Raw genomic sequence first — 21,104 nt, forward strand, 5'->3', positions numbered from 1 at the left:
TTACAAACAAACCCAAGTGACGAATTACTTGCATTAGTATTTGTGCAGACGCCCGAGTTACAACACCATTCCCATTGACGTGCATTCAAAACCTGGAAATCGATATGTCAATACCTCATCTCGTCAAATTACTGTGTTTCGTATGCGTCCACGTGCCCGTGAATTCTTTCAAGTTGTTTGTAGCCATCAAACTTCAAAGTCGGATTTGAAATTAATTTGCATTGCAATTCTCTCATCTGAAATTCGCTTATTTTCGTTTCATCATCCACGAGATCTGACGCGGAGTTGCTCTGGGCTGTGGATGCCTGGTACATACTTCGTATTACTGTTTATGGCTAACCAAAGATAAATTGGAAATTAGATACTTTACTGGACTCATGGACAAATTGTGAGGCTAGAGATTTTCACGCTAATGATAAACCGGAGAACCTCAGTCTTGCACTTTTCAAACGTCAAGTGTAGAAGAAAGGGAAATTCACCATGTAAATACACGGTTATACGATGGAGAATAACTCTCAATATTGTAATGTGATGTTATGATTAATGGGTGATTAATGGGTGTATATGAAATAAAAAAGATGACGAATGCATTTTTTATCTGTCCAACATTTCGTTCATTGTGTTGTCCAAAGTTCAAGGATTTTAATCTACGATGCGCTAAATGCTAATCTCGAGAGTAGTTTAGTTTCTCAAATATCAATATTGTTGGATTTGGATAGTATTTACTTGTCTCGGAGAAGACGTTTAGCAGATGAAACTAATTCTGATTAATACAAGAAATTCTTACATTTCGGTCGCATGCGTTGGTCCAATACGCGTGCAGATATAATGGGCAGATATGATATATCGTCAAATAAGCAGTCACTTTTATTAAACCGTGAACCGGGGATTAGAGTAAATTACACTTCACGAGGCTGAAACAAAGTGAGGACAGGTGTATCGCATTACAGCGAAATGCAAACAATGGGTGACACTAATGTTCTCACAATTATCCCTTAAAACTTCATTTCCTGTTTCCTCCCTCCCTCACTCTTTTACGTGTCCTGGGCTTGTACGTACGTACTTTGGGGTTACTTTAAGCCAGGTATCGTAAACCAATGGTACAATAAAATGCAACACGTCGCGCTGTGTGATGACTCACTGTGTTTATCTGACTCCCTTTCCCTTTCGTTTCGCCTTAATTCCGCTCAAACTCAGTCAGTAATACTTCAATGATTGCATTGTCCTTGTAGCTACACGAAATTAACAATCATCAATGTGTATTATTTGGATAATGGCGTATGTTGATGCAATAAATATTTGTTATATAACAACACGACCCAATGTTTATTCATTCAACAAGAGCAATCACAATGCGACAATTACAATTGTTGTGGCTCTCTTAATTTTCAGCTAGGTCTCAATTTGTGGTATCAGTTCGTACGTATCGCTGTTAAGTGTTGCTTTTAGAAAATATTTTAGAAACACTGAACCACATGCATTGCCCTTCACAAGACCGGCGTCTTCCCGTAATGCACAATTTTGTTATGTTGCAGGGTCAGTGCAGTGGGTGAGTAAAGAACGACCGGTGTTGTGGATTGGTGGGAAATGTGTTCTTGGTGTGAAGTCGGTTTCGATTTTTTGTAATGCAAAGCGTGGTTTACTCGTGTGGCCGAGAGTGAGACAAAGATGTTCTCTGTGGAAACTCGAAACTCCAACTGACTCAGAGCGAGAGGGGAAGGTGGATGTGTATCTGCGACCACGACGACGACGAGATCCCCTTCTTCGCATTCTCTCTCTCGTCGAACTTTTGCTTATTTCTTATTTAAGCCAGGGCTTTACGTGAGATGCCCAACATTTTGCTTGCTTACTTACTTACTCGCCACGCATGGTTTACGTTCGAGCTGAAATGCACCACAAACAAGACTAGTTCGTTTTGGGGAAGAAGGGGAATCGAAAATGCAGAGTTTTGGTCGCAAACCATAAGACGTCTGTAGTGCAGGGACACTTTGGGCGATGTATGCATTTTTCTAGACCCATTGCACCATTTGGATGTTATGATGAAAGCGAAACAATGTGTGCTGTAATGAATGAAGCTGTTTAACCATACAGTCATTCAATCTCTTTCAAGCGTAATACTTTGCAAAAACACGAGCCTTATAATTACGTCTGCTCTTCGCAACCTTTATTTCATCAGGAGCGCCAAGTTGTATCCGAAATAAAGCAAATGCCTCCGGTTGTTTCGAACCCCTGTCACCCGCACCCCGACATCCCTCCCTCCCTTAACAGCTCTAGTTTTAACTGATCCTTTGTTTAAGCCTCAGATTTACGTACTTACTCTGGAGTTGGACAACTTAGAGGCGAAATGTGTGGAGGGAAGTTCCCTATTACGTAAAGGAATACAGCGATGAATGGTAGCAGAAAGTGCAAAGGAGAGCATTTCTCAGATTCTTAGAATACTCGCTTAACTACGAAATGCGTTTATGAGATTTAGGAGGAACAACATAGCCGATCCTATTTATAACAACCACCATTGTGTTCTGACTCAACATCAGTATTACACCATCAAGTTTGCAAATTGCATTGCAAATTATAGCAATAAATTGGAGTGAATGAGGCAATGAGAATAATGCCTCAAAGTTTTGGTGGGAACCTTCTCTTCTACTTACGTTATAAGTACTTTCATTAGAATGGGTTTTAAAATTTCAATGTAATAATCTCGGTTTATTCAAAACGTAGTTTGAAAATGTAGTTTTTAAGTATCACACAAAACGCGATAAAAACTCAGCCCGAGAACTTTCATTAGTAAGTTCTGGATAAGTTGCTAAAATGAATGCATGTGTGCATAATGATTAGAGATTTGCTGTATTTTCTCATTTTCTGAACAACCACATTTCTATTCGACCTAACTCATTTTCCCCTGAGCACGAAATTGCTATTGATTATCCGACCACTGAATCTCATTCGTCTCATCCTAATCTCTAAGGGTTCATTCAATTCTTTCAAGGGCTGCAGTTTCATGGAGCACTTTACATCCTATGGATTCTACATATGTCCATACATACGAATGATGCAAAGAAAACAGATGCAACCTTTAACTCCAGCTGAGTTATCAGGAGGATGCATTTACTTGGCTCATAGTTGAACCAACTGCCTTCCACATTATGCAGATGGATTGGGTGCATCATGATTTCTCACATTTCATCTCGTTCCATTTCATTCGAGGATGACAGATGAAGGTAATTTGTGTTGGAAGGAAAACATCAGTGTGTTCTGGTGTGGAACATGACCGAATTGCTTCCACAGCGTCGTATGCGAGGAGTACAAGCTGACAAAGGTGAAAGAACATATTTCACATTCATCCTCTGACCCAACAAGATTAAACTGAGACAACATTAACATTTTATTGCAGAGCAGACAGCAAAATGTGAAACATCATCCTTCATTGTGCTGCATGGTAAAGACATTCGGGATTATCAAAACAAGAAAAGAGTTCAAATTTATATGGCCAGTGGTCCTGTCCTGTGAGCCTAATAATTTTGAACTATCTCATGAATAGAGTTCCACATTTTGCAGATACTCTCTGGGGAAAGATGGGACAGCCTAATGAAAAGTGGTTTGAGGGTTAGGACTATAAAATATTTAAGACGCGTAAATAAAATATTTTTTCCTTAAACTATGAGATGTTCTATAAAGAATATGAACTTCACGCAGAAAACTGCAAGTTGGAACGAGGATCATTGGGGATTTACAACTGTGAAATAATCATGCCTCAATTTCAGCGCAGTACATGGCAAAGTAAAGTGCAACATTAGCCTTATCTGATCGTAACTAGTCAAGGAGTAGCGACATAAAAATTGCGTAGAACATGAAGATGACATTAACTTTTATTTTATTAAGTTGACTCTCCAATCTGTTTTTAAAGCTTAAACACTTGCACAAGAAAGAACCAGATTCAGTGGTTGAGCATATACGTACATGAAATCGCATCACTCGTAAAAATCCAATGACCAGATGAACACAAACACACGAGCACAGACAGAATTCCATTATAAATGCAGATAGAGCTTAGATGTCTAAAAAGTAGACTAAATTCATCAAAAGTAATTTAACACACAAATCAAACCAATCAAGAAGTACAAGAAAGTGTGGATATTATGCACTTTAAAATGTATGTAAACCAACAAAAAATATGCACATTTAAATTCAATGTTGGCACAAAGTTGAAATAATTTTGTCATATTATTTATTTCTCAGATCTTGTAAGTTCAGAAGCCATCATTGGCGTTTTTAATTACAGTACATGAGAAGTTTGTTTTTAAGAGCTGAACTTACACATTATGTATTATGTGGCAAAATGCAAATTATTATTGCCCGTTCATACAAGCTGAGACATAAATCATACATCTGGCTTCTGATTCATTTTATGTTTACACTCGTGGTGTTATGCATAATAGAATAATTTCGTCGTGTCGGTCAGAATTCAACAATAGAATAAGTGACTTTGCAACGACACGTATTTCATACTATAGTTTCTAGTCTTGTTATGGTTTGGCTGGGTCAAAAGTTATCTTATCAACAAAATAGTAGAGTCGACCATTTGATTTGAATCAGCACAATTCTCAAACAAAACAATATTGTATGAACTTTCCTGTGCTGAAGAAACGAAACCAGTTCTTTTGCTGACTGCCCTTTTGTATTCTGCAGCACGCAAAATGACAACGACAGTTGGCAAAACCAAGCACAGCACGAAAACAATAATCATTATGGTGTGCCAGACATGAATGTGTATAACGAAATGACAATAATGTGACAAAAGTTATGTTCAGTCTACCCCTTTTGATGACAGATTCATATAGAACCGACCTACATAGATCAGCTCGACGAGATCTCGACCTGATCAAGTTACAACAACAGCCAGATAAACATAAGCATGGCGTTCAGTACACACATGCATATTCTGGTGTATATGTACTAGTCCGTCTTATTAAGACCAGGGTGAATTTTTATGAATTTGTAAATAACAGTGACACAGAGTTCATATGAGATGGTATGAATTTGTAAATAGCAGTTTATATGAGATGCGAACAGGACATGTCTTCAAGAAGCAACATCGCGAAAGACTGCGATGTCTGCATGGACGAAGACGAAGAACGCTTGAAGCGATGCTAGAGCACTCTACACTCAGAGAAAGTTATCTCTGTAGCAAAGCGACGCCACGAGTACCACTGCCGACCACTCTTTGTCTCGCTGCTGGTCCTCAGCGTCTGAATTCTAACTTTTAATTCAGTCAGTTTTCAAATACTTTGTTAGAATTCTTCGACTAAAGTTACGTCTTAATTACGCACGAACCGTGTCCCGTGCTTTTTCATGAACATCGAACATGTACATATTATAGTAAGCCCATTACATAAGTCATACGCACTGCATCTGCCTAAAAAAACATTTTTTACACTAATAGTAGAACATTATGAACCTGCAAGTACTCACGTTTATAAAATATTCTACTTGCACAAGTATTATCCAAATCATACTTCTGACAGTAACCAAATCACTCTCGCACTCCATGATAAAAAATATGAACCACCGCCACAAGTCGATCAAATATTGCAACTCGACCTCATTGTGTCATTTTCGAAATATTCTTCGTATTTGCAAAAAAAAGATTGACGTCGTCCATGAGCGAAACTTGTACCCAATGTGTTTATTATCATTGGGTATCAGTTATTCTTGAACGATTGAATTCAATTTTCGCAACGAATCAAAACTAAAAAAAACGATGTGGTTTGCCACCCGTGCCATCGTTTTAATTCATCCGTGGTTATGAAGCCGGAACATATCTTTTATTTTCATGGGAATTCGTTAAATCCTAAGATTCGAATTTATGTAGTTATTATAACCAGTAATGTATACAAACAAATCAATTGAACAGCAGGTGGACCAATCCAAAGAAAACCACCCTTGGGGAAGAGTCGTTGTTGAGTAACGCCTCACCTGTCCACATTTATTGCTTCTTATTCTTGCAGTAGTTGTAGTGGACTGTCAATATTTAACACTTCCTCAATCCCTCGTCAAATACGGACAAAACATGATTCAACTTCTTCTAATCGTGATGGCAAATCGTGACCAATACCATTTGTTTTTTTCTATGCGATGCGGTTTAAATCATGTCATGGTTAAATCAAACACGTTTTCTGATCTTACTACTTTGGCAAATAAATAAGAAATCAACCAAAATAATCAGTTCATTGATTGTTTAAAACAGTCATCGGCGTTGTTTTGTGATTAGCGTTCCTCATTTATTGGTCCACTTTTCTAAATTAACGAGCTGCTATTTTTATCAAGCCAAGGCGTTAACAGTTTGATTGAAGGACAATTAAAGCACATAGTGTGACACGAAAAAAGCAAACATGAAAACCGCAAAGCAATCAATACGTGATTAGAAACTGACAGATTTTCTTACCCTAAATTTTGGCAAATACTTGAGTCCAATAGCTGGCTGACTGCGATTGCTCTGTAAAAAGTAAAATATAGGTTCATATTTATGTATATCACTTGATATTGTGGACTTGTAATTATTTCTGAGGTCCTGGTTATGTACACAGATTGTCTGCTACGTACATATAAATACTCATATATGCACGTATAAGAATGACATGATTTGTACAACATGACTTGAAGGTGTCAATTTGCAAGGGATGCCACACTACTACGGTTTTGTGCGTGAGTGTGAGGTAACTTTTGGGCATGATATGAATAAATGCATACAACACTTTTAATTAACATGTTATGTGCATAAATATTCTTGCTCTTTGTCGAAAACGAAAGTGGTTTATTATGTATGTATTCTTGTATTATTTAACTTTTGTTGCCCATACGCAGCATTTTGATTTTTAATAACAGGTGGTCATTCTCTTAATGAAGAGGATGACAGACAAATATTGACAAACTTTGATATTCGCACAATGAAAAATCAATCAATTTCAGACTGATGAAAGCTAAAATCAAAGGCGAAACCTGGCAGCTAAAAATGTATCGAAAGAAAGAAAGTGCATGTCGTCAAATAAGCGTATTTTCTAATACAATTAAGTAAAATTTGTAAACCCAAATGAACTGATAGAGGTAATATTTAAACATTTTTCCAAGTTATTTTTCTTTCTTGGGCACACGTTCTTTACTGTTTAGTTAGTGTAAAAAATAGTGTTTCGGTTGAATAAAAGTAGAAACGAGGGATTAAAATAGTTTTAAATAAAAATATGCGTATACAGCCCATTTTGTTTTTTTCTTCTAGAATGATTTGCATGCATGCATAAATATCAGGAAAAAAGATTGGTGGTAGCCTTTAAAGTAGGAATGAAAGTGAAATTTCACACGTCAAATCACAAATCTTTTAAACGTGTGCCTGATTAGACAGAGTTTGGGGACGCTCATAAATCAGTGTTCTTCTCCCATCTTTTTAGGAATCTCTTGATATAACGTGACAAAAGTTTAAAATATTAATTTTTTAATCAAAATTCACGGCATATCTTGTTTGCATAAATTATGCATTATGAGGAGCATGTTTGATGGATTCACCCTCACGACTGTGGTCACTGCGCCTGAAGTCAATACCGGTAGTTTAGCACTATATCAAAATCGCCTTAGTCCACATGTTTTTGGACAATCAAAGTGAGATTGGCCTCTGCCTTTTTTTACGAACCTCATCCCAAACTGACCAGACTACTTTGTTGTAGTGATTTGCACCACAATGGAATTCCTGTCTGCTTTATCCCTGATAAAGTGTGCATGATGCGAATAACACAATCCGCTCTAAAACTTTCATTCAAATGGCAAATCACCTTGTCAAGCTGGCTGCTTTTGCAAAATAGAAGACGTAATGATTTTATAATCATTGTCATTATTGCCAATTAATTTGCATGAGTTTCTCCCAAACGAAAAGTATGTAAAATTATTTTTCAGGAAATGGTAAAATGCCACTGAACGAAAGTGAATTCCTCTGTGATCTAACAAACTGTAAAGCAAATAAAATAAAAGGGACACGTACTCATTTCACTTGGTATCTATCAATGTGCATACACATGTACATGCATGACAGAATTTTGGGGAAAATTGCAAACAAAATGGATCTGATTGTCATTTGCATAATACGGAAGTATCTTGTGCACACACATAATAGATCGGTAGTGCCATAATCGCATAATTTACTTTGATAATGGACTCTAATAAACTATGGTCGTTGATGATTATTCCAAAAAGTTGCAAATTTCTGGAATACATAAAGGCTTCGAATCATACAAGTATTGGTGACTTAATTACCTTTCCCATTCCTCGCAATGGAGCAGACTTCAAGGCACCTGGTTATAACATGTATGTCATTAATTAACTTGGTATTACATGTATTAATTAATATATGTATTAAACTCACCCAATGCATGCACTTTGTATTCTCTGTCCAACTGCTCAGCTTGAGCTTGAATCCGTCTGCAACAAAATGTATACATTTGAAACTAAATTAAGGACCAATAAGTGTCGCAATTTTTTCAGCCTGAAATTTACCACGAAATCAGAAAGCAGTTTTAGTTTTAATGTATTTACACTAAAATCCAATGCCATATTCATGTACATACCGCATGCATAAAAGTATAGGTGACATACCTCATTTGACATATTACTGAATGAACCAACTATTTAACCAGTGCATTCCTTGTTAATTTACTAATTAGCATGCACCGTCCTATACTGATTGGATAATTACAAACGTAAGCCGACATGTCAGCAGAATTTACAAGATTGCATCACATCATGTAAATGTGTAGGTTCATGCAGGCATTGTATACACACGTGAATTAATACCTATTATGTTTCTACTTCTCGTACTCCTATAAAGATAAAACTAAAATTGCACGTTGGTTTACGCATGTTTCTGCACACCGACGAGTAGAACGGCCTTTGTTAGTTCGTAAGATGAAAACGTATAGTCATTTGAAATTGCTACACAACCTTTTTCAAATATTTATGCACAACAATGTTCCTGAGAATTATCGGTACTCGCATTGCGAGAATCTTGGTCGCTAATTAACATTAACCAATTGGGCAAAGACAAAGGCAACGACACTTGCAAATGAAGCCAATATTTCAGTGGTAAACAGTCGACTACATAATATATTATGTATACATACATATAATCATGCCTAACAGTAACTACATATATCACGGTTCCTTTAGTGCTCGTAAATATAGTGATAGCCAATAATTTCATATTCTCGTAGATTTATGAATTGGACGCAGTATGAATAACGGCAATGCTTTTATTATTGAAACTTGAAGCAATCTTGTTGAGTCTGAATCGCGTCCTGCGCGGAATAAGGTTACCATTCGATAAATACCTACAGGCCAATCCCTCAAGTATTCATTTCATTTAATTGAAATTTATTTAAATTAAACCTTATCATAGCATATCAAATGACATAAACATAAATGTGCTTAAATAATTATACGTAATCGAGAATGTTTAATTTATACGTATTATTGGCTCGAGTGACGACTTCAACTGGTTTCTAGCCATATCACAGACCAATCAAATATTTTTATTTTGGAGTTGTGTTATTAAAAGAGTCGAAAATATAATTATGTGCAATGCATTATTGTAACAATATTTTTGCAATTATCCAAAGTACAAGATAAATATCGAACCATAATTGTAAAATTTTTGTAAGTCATTCATGTGGCGACGGATAAACTGAATATATGAACAACAACAACCTTCCATCATTTCATCATGGCATGACGGACTGTAAATCTCATGCAGAGTTATCAATGTCGCATTAGTCGCCATTCGCCTTTTGTGAACTCTGCAGATTAAATTTAGTGACTTTTATTTTCTCGCATAAAAACTTTACCTCCGATCGTAAAATAAAGAAGTTGCAAATACTCGATGAATAAAAGGGGAGATGAGCATGCCGTGCTGAAAATGATTACAAGGTCGATTCATCCTTCAATTATTGTGCAAATTGGTGAGCAATTAATCTATAACCTAATTAGGCGCGCCAATGAAATTTGCAGCCTTAGCTATTAATTCAATTCAAAATTTTACACGTGGTAATAATCTGTTGTCCGTTCAAGCACGAATCATTAATTTCTAATATGAAGATGACACATGCATTATATTTCATTGTATTTAGTGCGTTTTAGTGCGTAATTCTTATTGTTTTTGCAATGGCGATAAAAAACTTACGAAATGGCTAAGATGAGTTCAAATTGTTGTTCTTCATGTTCCTCCCGTTTATTATTGTCACTTTCGATAATCAGACTTTGGCTGGAAGTTTCCAATTCAGATTGGAGTGTGGCAAGTTTTCTGAGTTCTGCTTCGAGAAGGAGACTGGTCACCTATGCACATTAAGGCAAAATAAAATACGTTTGCATATTAGTATACAACCATTTTGACAGTTTTTTTACAACCTTTAAATTTTTAGCAAATGATCTCAATTACTTATGTACGTACGTACTCGTGCTAATAACTTACATTTGCATGTGCATTTAAACAATAGAATTAACCATAATACAACCACTAGATATGTAATTTATTTACGTTGATGAGCATGAATTTACAACCAACGCCATAGTCAATTACTCTTATTTACAACTATTTATAGTAGTACCATTTAATTTCCAATTACTTGTGCACTTACATGAGCAAGTTTTTAAACCGCTCTCTGTCGTAAAATTTGGGATAAAAAAAATAATAAAAGTTTTGAAGCGTAGAAATGACAAACCATTATTATGCTTCAACTCACCAAATCAAGAATCAGGACGAAAACGAAAAACCAACGTGAGCATTCTACGTACTACGTACATGGGCCTACATATTATCTCATCTGGTGAATGTCGCTTGTCCCACTGAACATCATTCTAAATAGGGTGAGGAAGATGACGTCTCATTGTTTTATGAACCACGGGGTAGCAAACTCTATTATGGGATATCATAAGCTCTTAATGGAATAACTGCATATTACTCCTAATTTTTCATTTGGGGAAAAATATGGTTTTTCACAAAGGATGGAATTCCGAACAGGATATTTTATTGTTTTGTTATTTAAATGAATTTAATGGCTGGACGTATGTAATAAGTACACATGTGAATGTTCCACCCTACAATAACTAACCAAAACCATAATGCAAGTATGAGTGTGATACTAAACTTTGTAGAAAATGTGTGATGGGTTTAGATATAAAAGACAATAGCATAAAATTGTTATAAAATGTGCAGAAACCACAGAAAAAAATGTTGTCTCATCACCACAAGGTTAATCTGAAAAGTGAAAATTAATTCCCCAAAGATCAACCTACTTCACTTCATTCGTCAGTTTCTCAATAAAAACCCGACTTTGTGTACCTGTATGTACTTTAAAAAAGATTGCCACCAAATCAACAAAAATCACAACTTTTGTGACCCCCTCACGCAACGAACCAACCACAAGAGAAAAGAAAGTAAAGACAACCAAGAAAAACTTACTTTGTGCAAAGTTTTACTCTTTATAATTTGACCCCACTCGTCTCAAATGAACCATATTTTATTGAGCGACAGGTATAATTTTATGAAATATGTGCAAGAAATATTAGTACCTCTGCCACCAGCAACCTGATCTATAGCTCGTATCACCACATAGCCATCGTCGTTATCACGAATTAATACCTTCAAAATAATGCAATAAAATTTTGGTCGTGTACTCTCTACAAAACTCTTGCTACTACAAATGTACGTGGTAAAGGAACCAATTATTATTATTACGAGTTTGAAAATTGTATTCTTTCTCATTGGCATGGGATTCGTCTCATTCTGACTTTTGTAATCTTGCGAGTTTTGGACTGACACTAATTTTCCGTGAGTTTATCCTTCTTCTGATGAGAAATCGCAAAATAAACTTTCCTGTCAGCAAATTTATAGCATAAACGGATGGTCATTCTTGTTAGTATTGTATTAATGCACATGTCTGTTCCTCTGTGTTGCTAGAAGGAGTGCATATCAGTAGAGAAAATTGTTGTATACATATTTCATGGGATTTAGAATGTCGAGTTAAAAAAGTATGTATAGCGAACAATGGAGCATAATGTGAACTTGAAATCTTTTAGAAAAGCTGATGTTCTTTGTCATTCGTGGTTTAGTGGCCGACTTGCTTATTGAGTGGATAATCTTATTCTATGTAGGAGAGCAAGATTATGGGTTAGCATTTGTTTGATCCTGTCATTTTCAAGTTGAGTATAATAATAATTCACTCTTTGTCATAATCAAAATTCAATTTTACATGGAACAAATAAAATAATGAAATAATGTTGCATTTTGCATGAAATCGTATGGATGAGGAATTTTATACGTGTATGTTTTTATCAGCTATTAATTTTCAAGAGTAAAAGTATGTTTTTCTGCATACCTCTAATTGGACTCCAAACAAATCCCTTGGTTTATAAGGGCCTCTATTATTATTGTTATTGTTGGTAGCTGCAGTTTGTGGAACTGACGAGTTATTCACAACAACTCCACTTTTCACAGAATTATTGTTGATGACACTTCCAGTGCTACTTCCATTGTCCACGCTGATGCTGATACTGCACATGGAATTTTCGGACTCATCGGATGTGCTTGACATTTTGACTTGATTTTTTCACTTAAAGTATTTTAGAAGTGATGGAATATCTAGATGCAATCTCACAAGATCTTTAGTAACCAACCTGCTTCAGATAATAAATATTGCGCTGGTTGCCACTTTTATAGCTATTTTATAAGTTCAGTCCACTTTAAGCAGTTAGTGCAAGCAAGTAATTTTCGCTATTTTTAGTATCGAAATTCACCACTTCTCTATGCACGGTAGCTTGCACAGTGGGTTATGTGTATACAGAATTGAAATGAGATGGTAATATTTATAGTCGTTCTCTCCTTGCTCCAGTTTTAGCTCAACATTGGTTCACAAATCTGTTGGTCGTTTATCCTTTTAATAAGTTTTAGCGAGCTGTCCAAAGTACCACTGATTTTTTGGTTTAAAAACTTGAAACTTATTTTAACTTTTGTATTTCATCCTCGCTGGATCTTATGCACTGCCAGTTTTCACAAGACGAGTAATAAAACTTGAGCTGGTAATAGCACACGATGAAATTTTTCCCGAAGACCCAAAGAACGTCACGCCGACCATAGCATTTTCCCACACACTCCTCCAGCGTCCAGACCTCAACTCGCAAGTCATGAGTGAGCAAGGTTGGCTTATCTCAGGGAAAATCATTACTATGATCACTCACCTAGCAGCACAGTGACGATGGTGGTTCATTTCATGCCGTTAAGTTTTGTGTTGCACAATTTCCCATGACTTGCTGACTTTGGTCTGTGAAACTAGATACGCTTTTCTCAATCACTCTCACTCAGATTCTATTGTCTTTTCTGATTGTTGTGTGTGGCCGGTAGGTCTGCCAAGTTCAAGCATGGGATTCGTATACACTATTTGAAACACGAAACTCGTAAGCACTATTTCCAGAATGATGAAAACACAGAAACAACTCTACTCTAGTCGTTCCTATGTATTCGTTCATGAGAGCAATTATCCACACGATTTTCTCAACTGATTATCAGAAATAGTGAAACCCTTGAGATTCCAAATCCATCTTGAATTTGATCCAAATAATCAAGCTTAATTAGCAACACTGCTCAAGTATTCACTTCTTCACTTCTTACTCCTACCACTGATCACAGTCAACTAACCGTCCAACACAAATCCAACAGGGTGCTGATATTAAGCGACAGTACCCTTTCACTGCAAAAAATCATATTTGGTATTTGTCACACTGATCCAGGAATATTTTTATGACGACGATGTCGCAATGAAGGTTCGGAGCCAAGGCAAGAGAAACGGCCGTTGAATGGTTGTGTTGCATAACGTTCCATATCACAATCAGTTCTTAGGTAAGTGTATGCAGTACGAGCACCTTTATTAGCAGGAGTATTACGACGACGATTATGTAGCAGTTTTGGGTAGCTGAATTGAATGTCTGGCTGGCCTTTTCGAAAGGGAAGAAGAGAGGAAGCACATGTCCACTTATTTAAAAAATTTTCACCCTCTTCACCACGGACTTACTTGTTATGACGCTATGCACTGTATTTTATTTGGATTTGTTCTTCCCTCAATGTGCATTTGTGGAGGAATGAATGATGAGGTAGACGAGGGGGATGTTTTTATTTTGTTTGTCACGCTTCCTTACCAAGGGCTCACATCACATCACAATACTCAATCTTGCATCCATCCGACTGAATCCGGTCGTTGGCTTCATTCATTACTGGATACATGCGTATACTCTGGGATGACGATTATTATTGTTGTGAGAGCTAAAATTGGAGGGACCCTTAAGGGTTGAGGTGAAACTGTTACCATCGTACGTACACATGTTACATGTTGAAGTAACGATGCCTTCGTGGGATTGACTGTTCATTGAGGAAGTTGCTGTGTGGGGTGGGTTGCCATATTTCCTGTCCTCCTGCAAATTGGAAAGAACCGTTTTATTTCCAATTCCATTGTTCGACTTGGGTTTATTCGTTGATATTTATGTTTATTGCGTGTTTCTATTTGTTCGACACGAAGAGGGTGGGGTTGGCTCGTCAGGTGTTTACACCGTCAAAATCCCAAAGTCATATCATTTCTTTCATTCATGTCTATTTGAACCGTTACCATTTATTTACGTAATATTGGTTTGTCCTAGAAAGTATACGCTGGCACTGGTGCAAATATAGAATAGTTGTTCTATGTTTTTTGACTGGTGAAGTGAAAACTGTGAAAATTAAAGCATATTGAAATTATTTTGAAAATATTCACAAATAATGTTGAACCAGTGCCCAATTATTTTTAATCCTAGACTTAATAGGGGATTATAAATAATCGGGAAGATTAAATCTCCGGCTTGAGATAATTAACGTCTCTTAGCCTGTGTCTGTGTCTTCATGCCTTTGCTGCATGCTCTCTATTTGGCGATGGCATTTATAGAGGTGGATGGGAAAAAACCGGATGGAAACTCCACGTGTATACCTTGCATGGCGCATACATAAAATGCAATCCTTCATTTCTGTCTTAATTTCATTCTCAGATTCAGATTACACTAAAAGATTTCCTTACAAGGCTCAATCCTAACCAAAAAAGAAAAGCAACCAGTAACTGAATCCACCTCAACCCTCGGTTTCAGTGCAGTTGCATTTTTTAAAAGTTTCGAACGTGCCAAGGCATCTAAATGCACTTTTTAATTTCCAACCAAATAAAAAGATTCAACTGATACTTCTATGCGCTGTGGGTATGAATAGGGTTCGTATTGTTTGCATTGTTTGATTCCACGCCACGGAGCAGTAAATTAGTTTTCATAAAAATTGTCGATTAGCCCCATAAGAACAATTAAAGAACTACGTTCTCACGCCACGTACTTATCTGCTGTTCGATACTGAATTTTGTACACAATTAGACCAGTACGCAGATGATAAATTGATTTAAGCAATTTGAGTCATATTGCGTATTAATTTTGTTAACTACAATTAGCAAGAGATTTACCTAATTATGTGCATTATCCAATATATAAACTTTTAACCGACATATATATCTCGACTCGTCATAGTCTGAATTTAGGACCGGGATGAATTTCTCTAATGTATTTACTTGTAATATGGCCCCGTGATCAGAAATAATTAAAAAAATACGACCTGATTGTCATTTGTCTATACATTCTCTGCATGAATGCATATGCATGATTGTGATTGCGTAAGTGCATCTTTTGTTGACAGAGGCGAATGAATGGAGACAATAAGGGTTTATAATCCTTCAAAGCTACCCGAGCCTTTCATAATTGAATAGTGAATGCATTCATACCTTTCCCATATTTGGAGCTGCATTAGTATGCCCAACGTGTGCACGTTATAAATATGTCATTCGGTGCTTTATCTAGCAAAAGTTGAACCACCCGGCTTTATCCAACAATGGAATGGACACATGGATGACTACAATTCTGGACAACTTAAAATCCAATTCAGTCATTTGAATTCATGCATTGTTGGATTTTTATGCATGCAAACTTCTATCTATGATATTACAACCCCACACGGCGCAACTCCTTAAAAATGAATATTCAATGAAACGACCGGTTACTAATTGAACTTGAATTTGAATTATTCTGATATCGATTGCATAATTGCATAATTCAGGGTTTATAACTAACGGTGCATTAGAATTATCTTCAGGAGTTTTCTACTAACGTCTATTTTTAGTACGTTAAGATTAAATAACATATTGCAAAACAACAAAACATTTGACTTACTTTTCAGGAGGGTTTACCTTTGTTTAAACTTCACTCAAAGTGTTTCGATCGTCTCAACACTCGTGTGTGACAAACAAATAGAACGGGAAGAGCACAGACCTCCACTTGAGACACTTGAGAAGCAACTAAACAAGAAAGGCAATAGGCAGGCTAGCAATCTCAAATCTCATCTCGCCTCACACCCCTCGACACAAGATTCTTAGGACCTAATATTCTTGCAACGGGAGCCCATAAAAGCCAACATTGCAAGAACGAATGGTATGCACAAGGTGGAAACTGACTCTTTTGGACATTCGAATCAAGAAAGGGAAAGGGAGCCAACAAAATGCAAGTAGTAAGAATTGCACAGCCTGTCCAATTAATTGCCAATAATTGCATTTTCTTCCGATTAAATCTCATTTCGTTCACTACAGAAGTTTTCGATGTTTGCTCTTTGATTAGGAATACTGAAACGATTTTGTAGTAGACGTAAGGAACATTCACACAGAAAAACTGGAGCTAACACGAATTTATGTTTTTACAAAAAAAGATTGCAATTTCCCACGAAAGAAAACATCAATTTGTCAAGTGTGTATATCGACAATGAGGAAATAGAAACAGTTATAAAAGTATTAATCAAACGAAGGCTTTTGTATAACAAACGATTGTACTTGGTTTTGACTGTCTCAAGAATAAATAAAAACTGGGAATCCTTCAACCGAAAATTTTATTGTTATCATTTATGATGTTATGAGAGGACAAAATGACTACAGGGTGGAAATACCGTTGAACAAATAAATACATCCAAGAATTCTTGTGGATTAACTTTTTTTTCTTTCTGCGCTCAGTGGGAAACTTTTTATTTTACATTGAGTATGACATCGAGATAATCCAACGATAATTTCAGCAGGCGTAAACTAACAGAGTTTAGTTAGTTGCAAATTATGTGACACAAAGGATGAAAAACTAATATCATTGATGTTTATGAGAGGAAATCGAAATGACATCAATTGACACTAAAATAAGAAAATCTTCAAACGATACTGCATAAAATATTTATGTACGATTAATTATTATGCAACGCATATATATACATATGTAAACAGTGTTATGAAGTTATCGTGGGTGGGATTTTGGTTTCTTCTTGATGGTGCCACTCTTTCTGGAAACTTTGATAGGATTTTCGCCATTATTTTCGGGTACTATCTCTGAACCTGGATCAGTCGAAGGGCGAGGTTGTTTGTTGGATACATGTTTTGAAGTAATTTTCTTTTCAGTGACAGGGACCTCAACCGTTTCAAATTTGTCTTGAACTGGGGGTTCTGATTTTGATTTATCGGTGTCAGTGCCAGGATTGTCGTTGGTATTCTCATTGGAATCAATTTTCTGAGTGTCAAAAAGTGATTTACTTGTTCTAGAATTAATGAATGTATGAATTAATTTGATTACGGTATAAATGCGATATAATGGATTTCAACTAATTAGCCCCTACTCTGTCACAATGATCGCAGGATCAGCAGGATGAATTTTCGGCTTGGTAGTTCTTTTTTTCCGACACACGACATTCCAGCCAATATAAAATATATGACCCGATGTGTATCGTTCGGTGGGAAATCGACCTCTTCGTATATCGTGATGTTCATTTTCTGGATAGAACAATAGCCGCATTTTCTGCGACAGAAATACAAAGATACAATGTTCCAAACTTTCCAAACCCAATTTTATTTTCAGACTAACCAGAGCAAATGTATCTGCTTTTGAATAGAAGAGTTGATAAATTACATAAATTGGAATAATAATTAGGGGGATGCAGGTAAGGATATTTCCAGCAACGTGCACAGACTTGGGCGCAATTTCACCGTTGTATTTCATTTCCGACTTCGTGATGTCTATGTACAAGAGGGAAGCAATACCCTGTGAAAAATGTATGAAAATCTGGAATTATTTTCTCCATTCCCCAACTACCACGCTCCATTGATTACCCACCAACCATTAGTGAAAGTGGAGAAAATATTTTCCAACAGAGACGTAAGAACAAGCCTGGTTTTCTGCCCGTCATTGCCTCTGCCGCATTGCACAAGTCTTCCAACCCTAATGTTACAGAAAAAATGCAGTTATAGTGCACACCAAATTATTGACAGAGTGAGATAAGCCATCTGACCCCAAATCCAAGATACCACCAAGAGTTCCGCAAATACGGACAATACTAGAGACACTCCGCCTGAATATATTTTCATGAACTTGTACACCCAGATGCCACCCTGCGATGTCACAAGTTTCATATAAATGTTATCCACAATTTTTTACGGAAACGATTCGTGTGTACCCTTGTGCAACAAATTAAGCTGAATACGAATGACCAAGCGGTTAGAGCGAAATTCAAGATTTGCTCACTGTTGGTGTTAGATGGGAACCATTTTGTAAGTTCGTCAGAGTATCCCATTGTTACAGATTGGTATAACGGAACCTGCGTAACCCGGAAACAGGGATGGTTTAGCATGTTTTTATTTCTGGTTAAGAAATAGACATATTTAAGATAGTAGCACCGTAGTGTTGTAGCCCATAAGAAGAATCATCAGAAAAAACCTTAAGACAATTAATAAAAAGTGTAAATTTTCAACTGATTAGACGGGAATGTGTTAATTTTCAGCACAAGATAAGAAAAAATCTTCCTCCAGACAAGCTTCCCACCACGTCTGGAAACAGCTCAAAAAGTAGGTCAGACCCTGGAAAATTCGCGAAATATAGATAAAAAGAAATATTAGAATTCAGGTGAAAAAACTCTACGTGAATTTCTGACCATCCGTTAGATTTCCGACGACATCTTTCACGCTGACGCTTTGAATATTAGCTGCTTCGCCAATATAACTTGGATAAACATACATATCATGAATACACATTTGGCTTATTGTACATACAAAATATATTATTATATCTTGTATATATTCACCAGAACATAACAGCGGTCGCCATCATACTGACAAATGTATCGACAATGCAGGTCCACAGTGCGTCTCTTTAGAGTTTAATTATTTTAATTATTTAAGTTGAAACCACTATAATAATTATGCAATTTGTGAACTGTACCTGAAACAGTCCTATTTGAACAGGGGTTTCAAAAAGACAAAAATATTGTTAATCTCTAGTAACTTGCAATATTTTTTGTAGCATTTTCCGGCACCAAGAAGTCTATACTTTAACTCCTGAAACCTCGTGCCACATAAATTGATTCATAAAAACCAATCGTACCTGTTTGAAATTATTGTGACTCCCAATTGTTACATGGTACCCTGTTCCAGCCCCAGTTGAAAAGAGACATTGCACTGCTGCATAAATCCATGGCTATCAATATTTTAATCATTTTATGCCTACGACAATAGCTCAGCTTATGGTAGCCGAATATGTAAGTCTTCTTACTTCAGGAGTGGCTAAAACAGAAAAGTGCTGGGTGCCGAACGCTGCCAGCCCAGTCCTTGCCCCAGTAAGCGTGATACCTCGAAACTGTGGAAATGATGAAATTTGAGACTGAGGTTAACGAATCAATATTTTACTCAGCTTACCAACAGAATTGGCAGCACTATGTACGGAGGGAGGATACAAACCCACGAGATTCTTCCTTAATTTTAAACACAAATATTGGTTCTTTCATAATTTGGATAATTCTGAAGTATTTTATCGATCAAATTAATTTTTGCCATACGACTAAGCCTGATTCCATAGATGATGACTAGAAAGTAGCCACAATATATGAGGAACATGCACACAGAAAGATCCCAAATGGGGCTGCCCAACTTTGTATTAAATCCAAATATGGTGTGGTTTATTACTCCTGTGTCTATATCGATGAGAACGTCATCTTCAGCGTCACCATCCGAATATTTACTTGGCCAAAGGCGTAGAACTCGTCCTCTGCAACAAACGAGATAATCTTGGACCGCACAAAATAAAACGTAATTAGAAATACGACACCTAAAGTACTCTGTCCCTGCTGACACATAATTTGTATTGTTCCCCTTCGTGTTATAATTTGCCAACGACGGAACAATGCAGTTCCGAGTGTTCCATTCGTTGTCACATCTTGTGTAGCTGAGCGTGGTGTTTAAGCTCTCGAATAGGTAAACCATGGACCAGGTCAATGCAGTCGGATAGTACCACAACGTCATCATACCAACTAAATGAATTGCGTGGCCAACGCCTGCAAGTGCGTAATTAGGTCATCTCAGTGATACTGGCCATTGTACAAGAATAGAAAATTGACCAACTATAGTTTAAGTGCACCTTTAAAAATTGGTACAATTTTCCAGACTGAGATAGACCCCTGTTGAACAAACTGCCCCAAGATTAAATCCTGGTAAAGTATGGGAAAGGCTAAGATAGCTGTGCAAATCAAGTAGGGGATGAAGAATAATACGCCCCCGTTCTGACCAAAGTAAAATTAACCTGATTTTGAAATATGAATTACATCCGCACTGTGACAGTGAGTATTTCTTATAACTATTAACCCGATAAGCCAAGATTGGGAATCCATAAATGTTGGAAAGACCAACAGCAGTCCCAATACTTGCCAATAAGGAGTCAATGTGAGATGGCCATTTTGATCGTCCCTTTTCCATGAATTTTTGACCTGGGTACCACGAGCCTGAGCAAAGTAAGAACATGTTATATAAACTACATGCATTTATGCACAAATCGAAAATAAATATACTCAGTCAGTTACTGACTCAATCCAAGGGAGGAAGTTGTTGAAACTGACCGCGACACGGATCTGGCACGTGACCTTGCAGATAATTCTGGAACTAGCACTAAAATTCGAGTGT

The 21,104-nt window shown here is 36.7% G+C and overlaps 2 protein-coding genes across 4 annotated transcripts in view; both read right to left on the bottom strand.

Moving 5' to 3' along the window:
• The window catches only part of LOC110855722 (ras-GEF domain-containing family member 1B), a 54,505-nt gene extending 38,079 nt beyond the window's left edge, over positions 1–16,426 (bottom strand). Inside the window, exons 1-6 of one of the 2 annotated variants that reach the window (XM_022104140.2) lie at positions 16,309–16,426; positions 12,408–14,493; positions 10,214–10,365; positions 8,405–8,460; positions 8,296–8,333; positions 6,443–6,493 (exon numbers count right to left, since the gene is read on the bottom strand). In XM_022104140.2, the coding sequence (XP_021959832.2) occupies positions 6,443–6,493; positions 8,296–8,333; positions 8,405–8,460; positions 10,214–10,365; positions 12,408–12,623 (513 nt within the window). In that variant the 5' untranslated portion in view covers positions 12,624–14,493; positions 16,309–16,426. Of the gene's footprint in view, positions 1–787; positions 1,683–6,442; positions 6,494–8,295; positions 8,334–8,404; positions 8,461–10,213; positions 10,366–12,407; positions 14,494–16,308 lie in introns of those variants that run through there. The other variant, XM_022104133.2, reaches the window with a different exon arrangement.
• A 777-nt stretch (positions 16,427–17,203) lies between these two features.
• LOC118433898 (sodium-dependent noradrenaline transporter-like) lies at positions 17,204–19,275 on the bottom strand. 2 transcript variants are annotated; one of them, XM_035846369.1, is made up of 7 exons: positions 19,088–19,275; positions 18,614–19,013; positions 18,449–18,548; positions 18,278–18,378; positions 18,025–18,201; positions 17,780–17,958; positions 17,204–17,701 (listed from the first exon to the last, which is right to left on the bottom strand). In XM_035846369.1, exons 2-7 carry the CDS (start codon positions 18,785–18,787, stop codon positions 17,404–17,406), a joined length of 1,029 nt encoding a protein of 342 aa, XP_035702262.1. In that variant the 5' UTR covers positions 18,788–19,013; positions 19,088–19,275; the 3' UTR covers positions 17,204–17,403. The 2 variants fall into 2 exon arrangements, with proteins under 2 accessions (XP_035702262.1, XP_035702261.1); XM_035846368.1 differs by having other exon boundaries at positions 17,780–18,201; positions 18,614–19,275.
• Positions 19,276–21,104: the final 1,829 nt, after the last annotated feature.

The sequence above is a fragment of the Folsomia candida genome, unplaced genomic scaffold (genome assembly GCF_002217175.1).
Source record: "Folsomia candida strain VU population unplaced genomic scaffold, ASM221717v1 Fcan01_Sc001, whole genome shotgun sequence".
In the NCBI taxonomy this organism is placed as follows: domain Eukaryota; kingdom Metazoa; phylum Arthropoda; class Collembola; order Entomobryomorpha; family Isotomidae; genus Folsomia; species Folsomia candida.

Bases quoted from the DNA above. Each gene is read 5' to 3' on its own strand.
- LOC118433898 (XM_035846368.1), bottom strand. From the start codon at position 18,787: ATGCTAAACCATCCCTGTTTCCGGGTTACGCAGGTTCCGTTATACCAA. The intron at 18,549-18,613 runs GTACACACGAAT...GTGACATCGCAG, and splicing joins GCTTAATTTGTTGCACAAGG to GGTGGCATCTGGGTGTACAA. The intron at 18,202-18,277 runs GTTGGTGGGTAA...CATTTTTCACAG, and splicing joins TTTCTCCACTTTCACTAATG to GGTATTGCTTCCCTCTTGTA.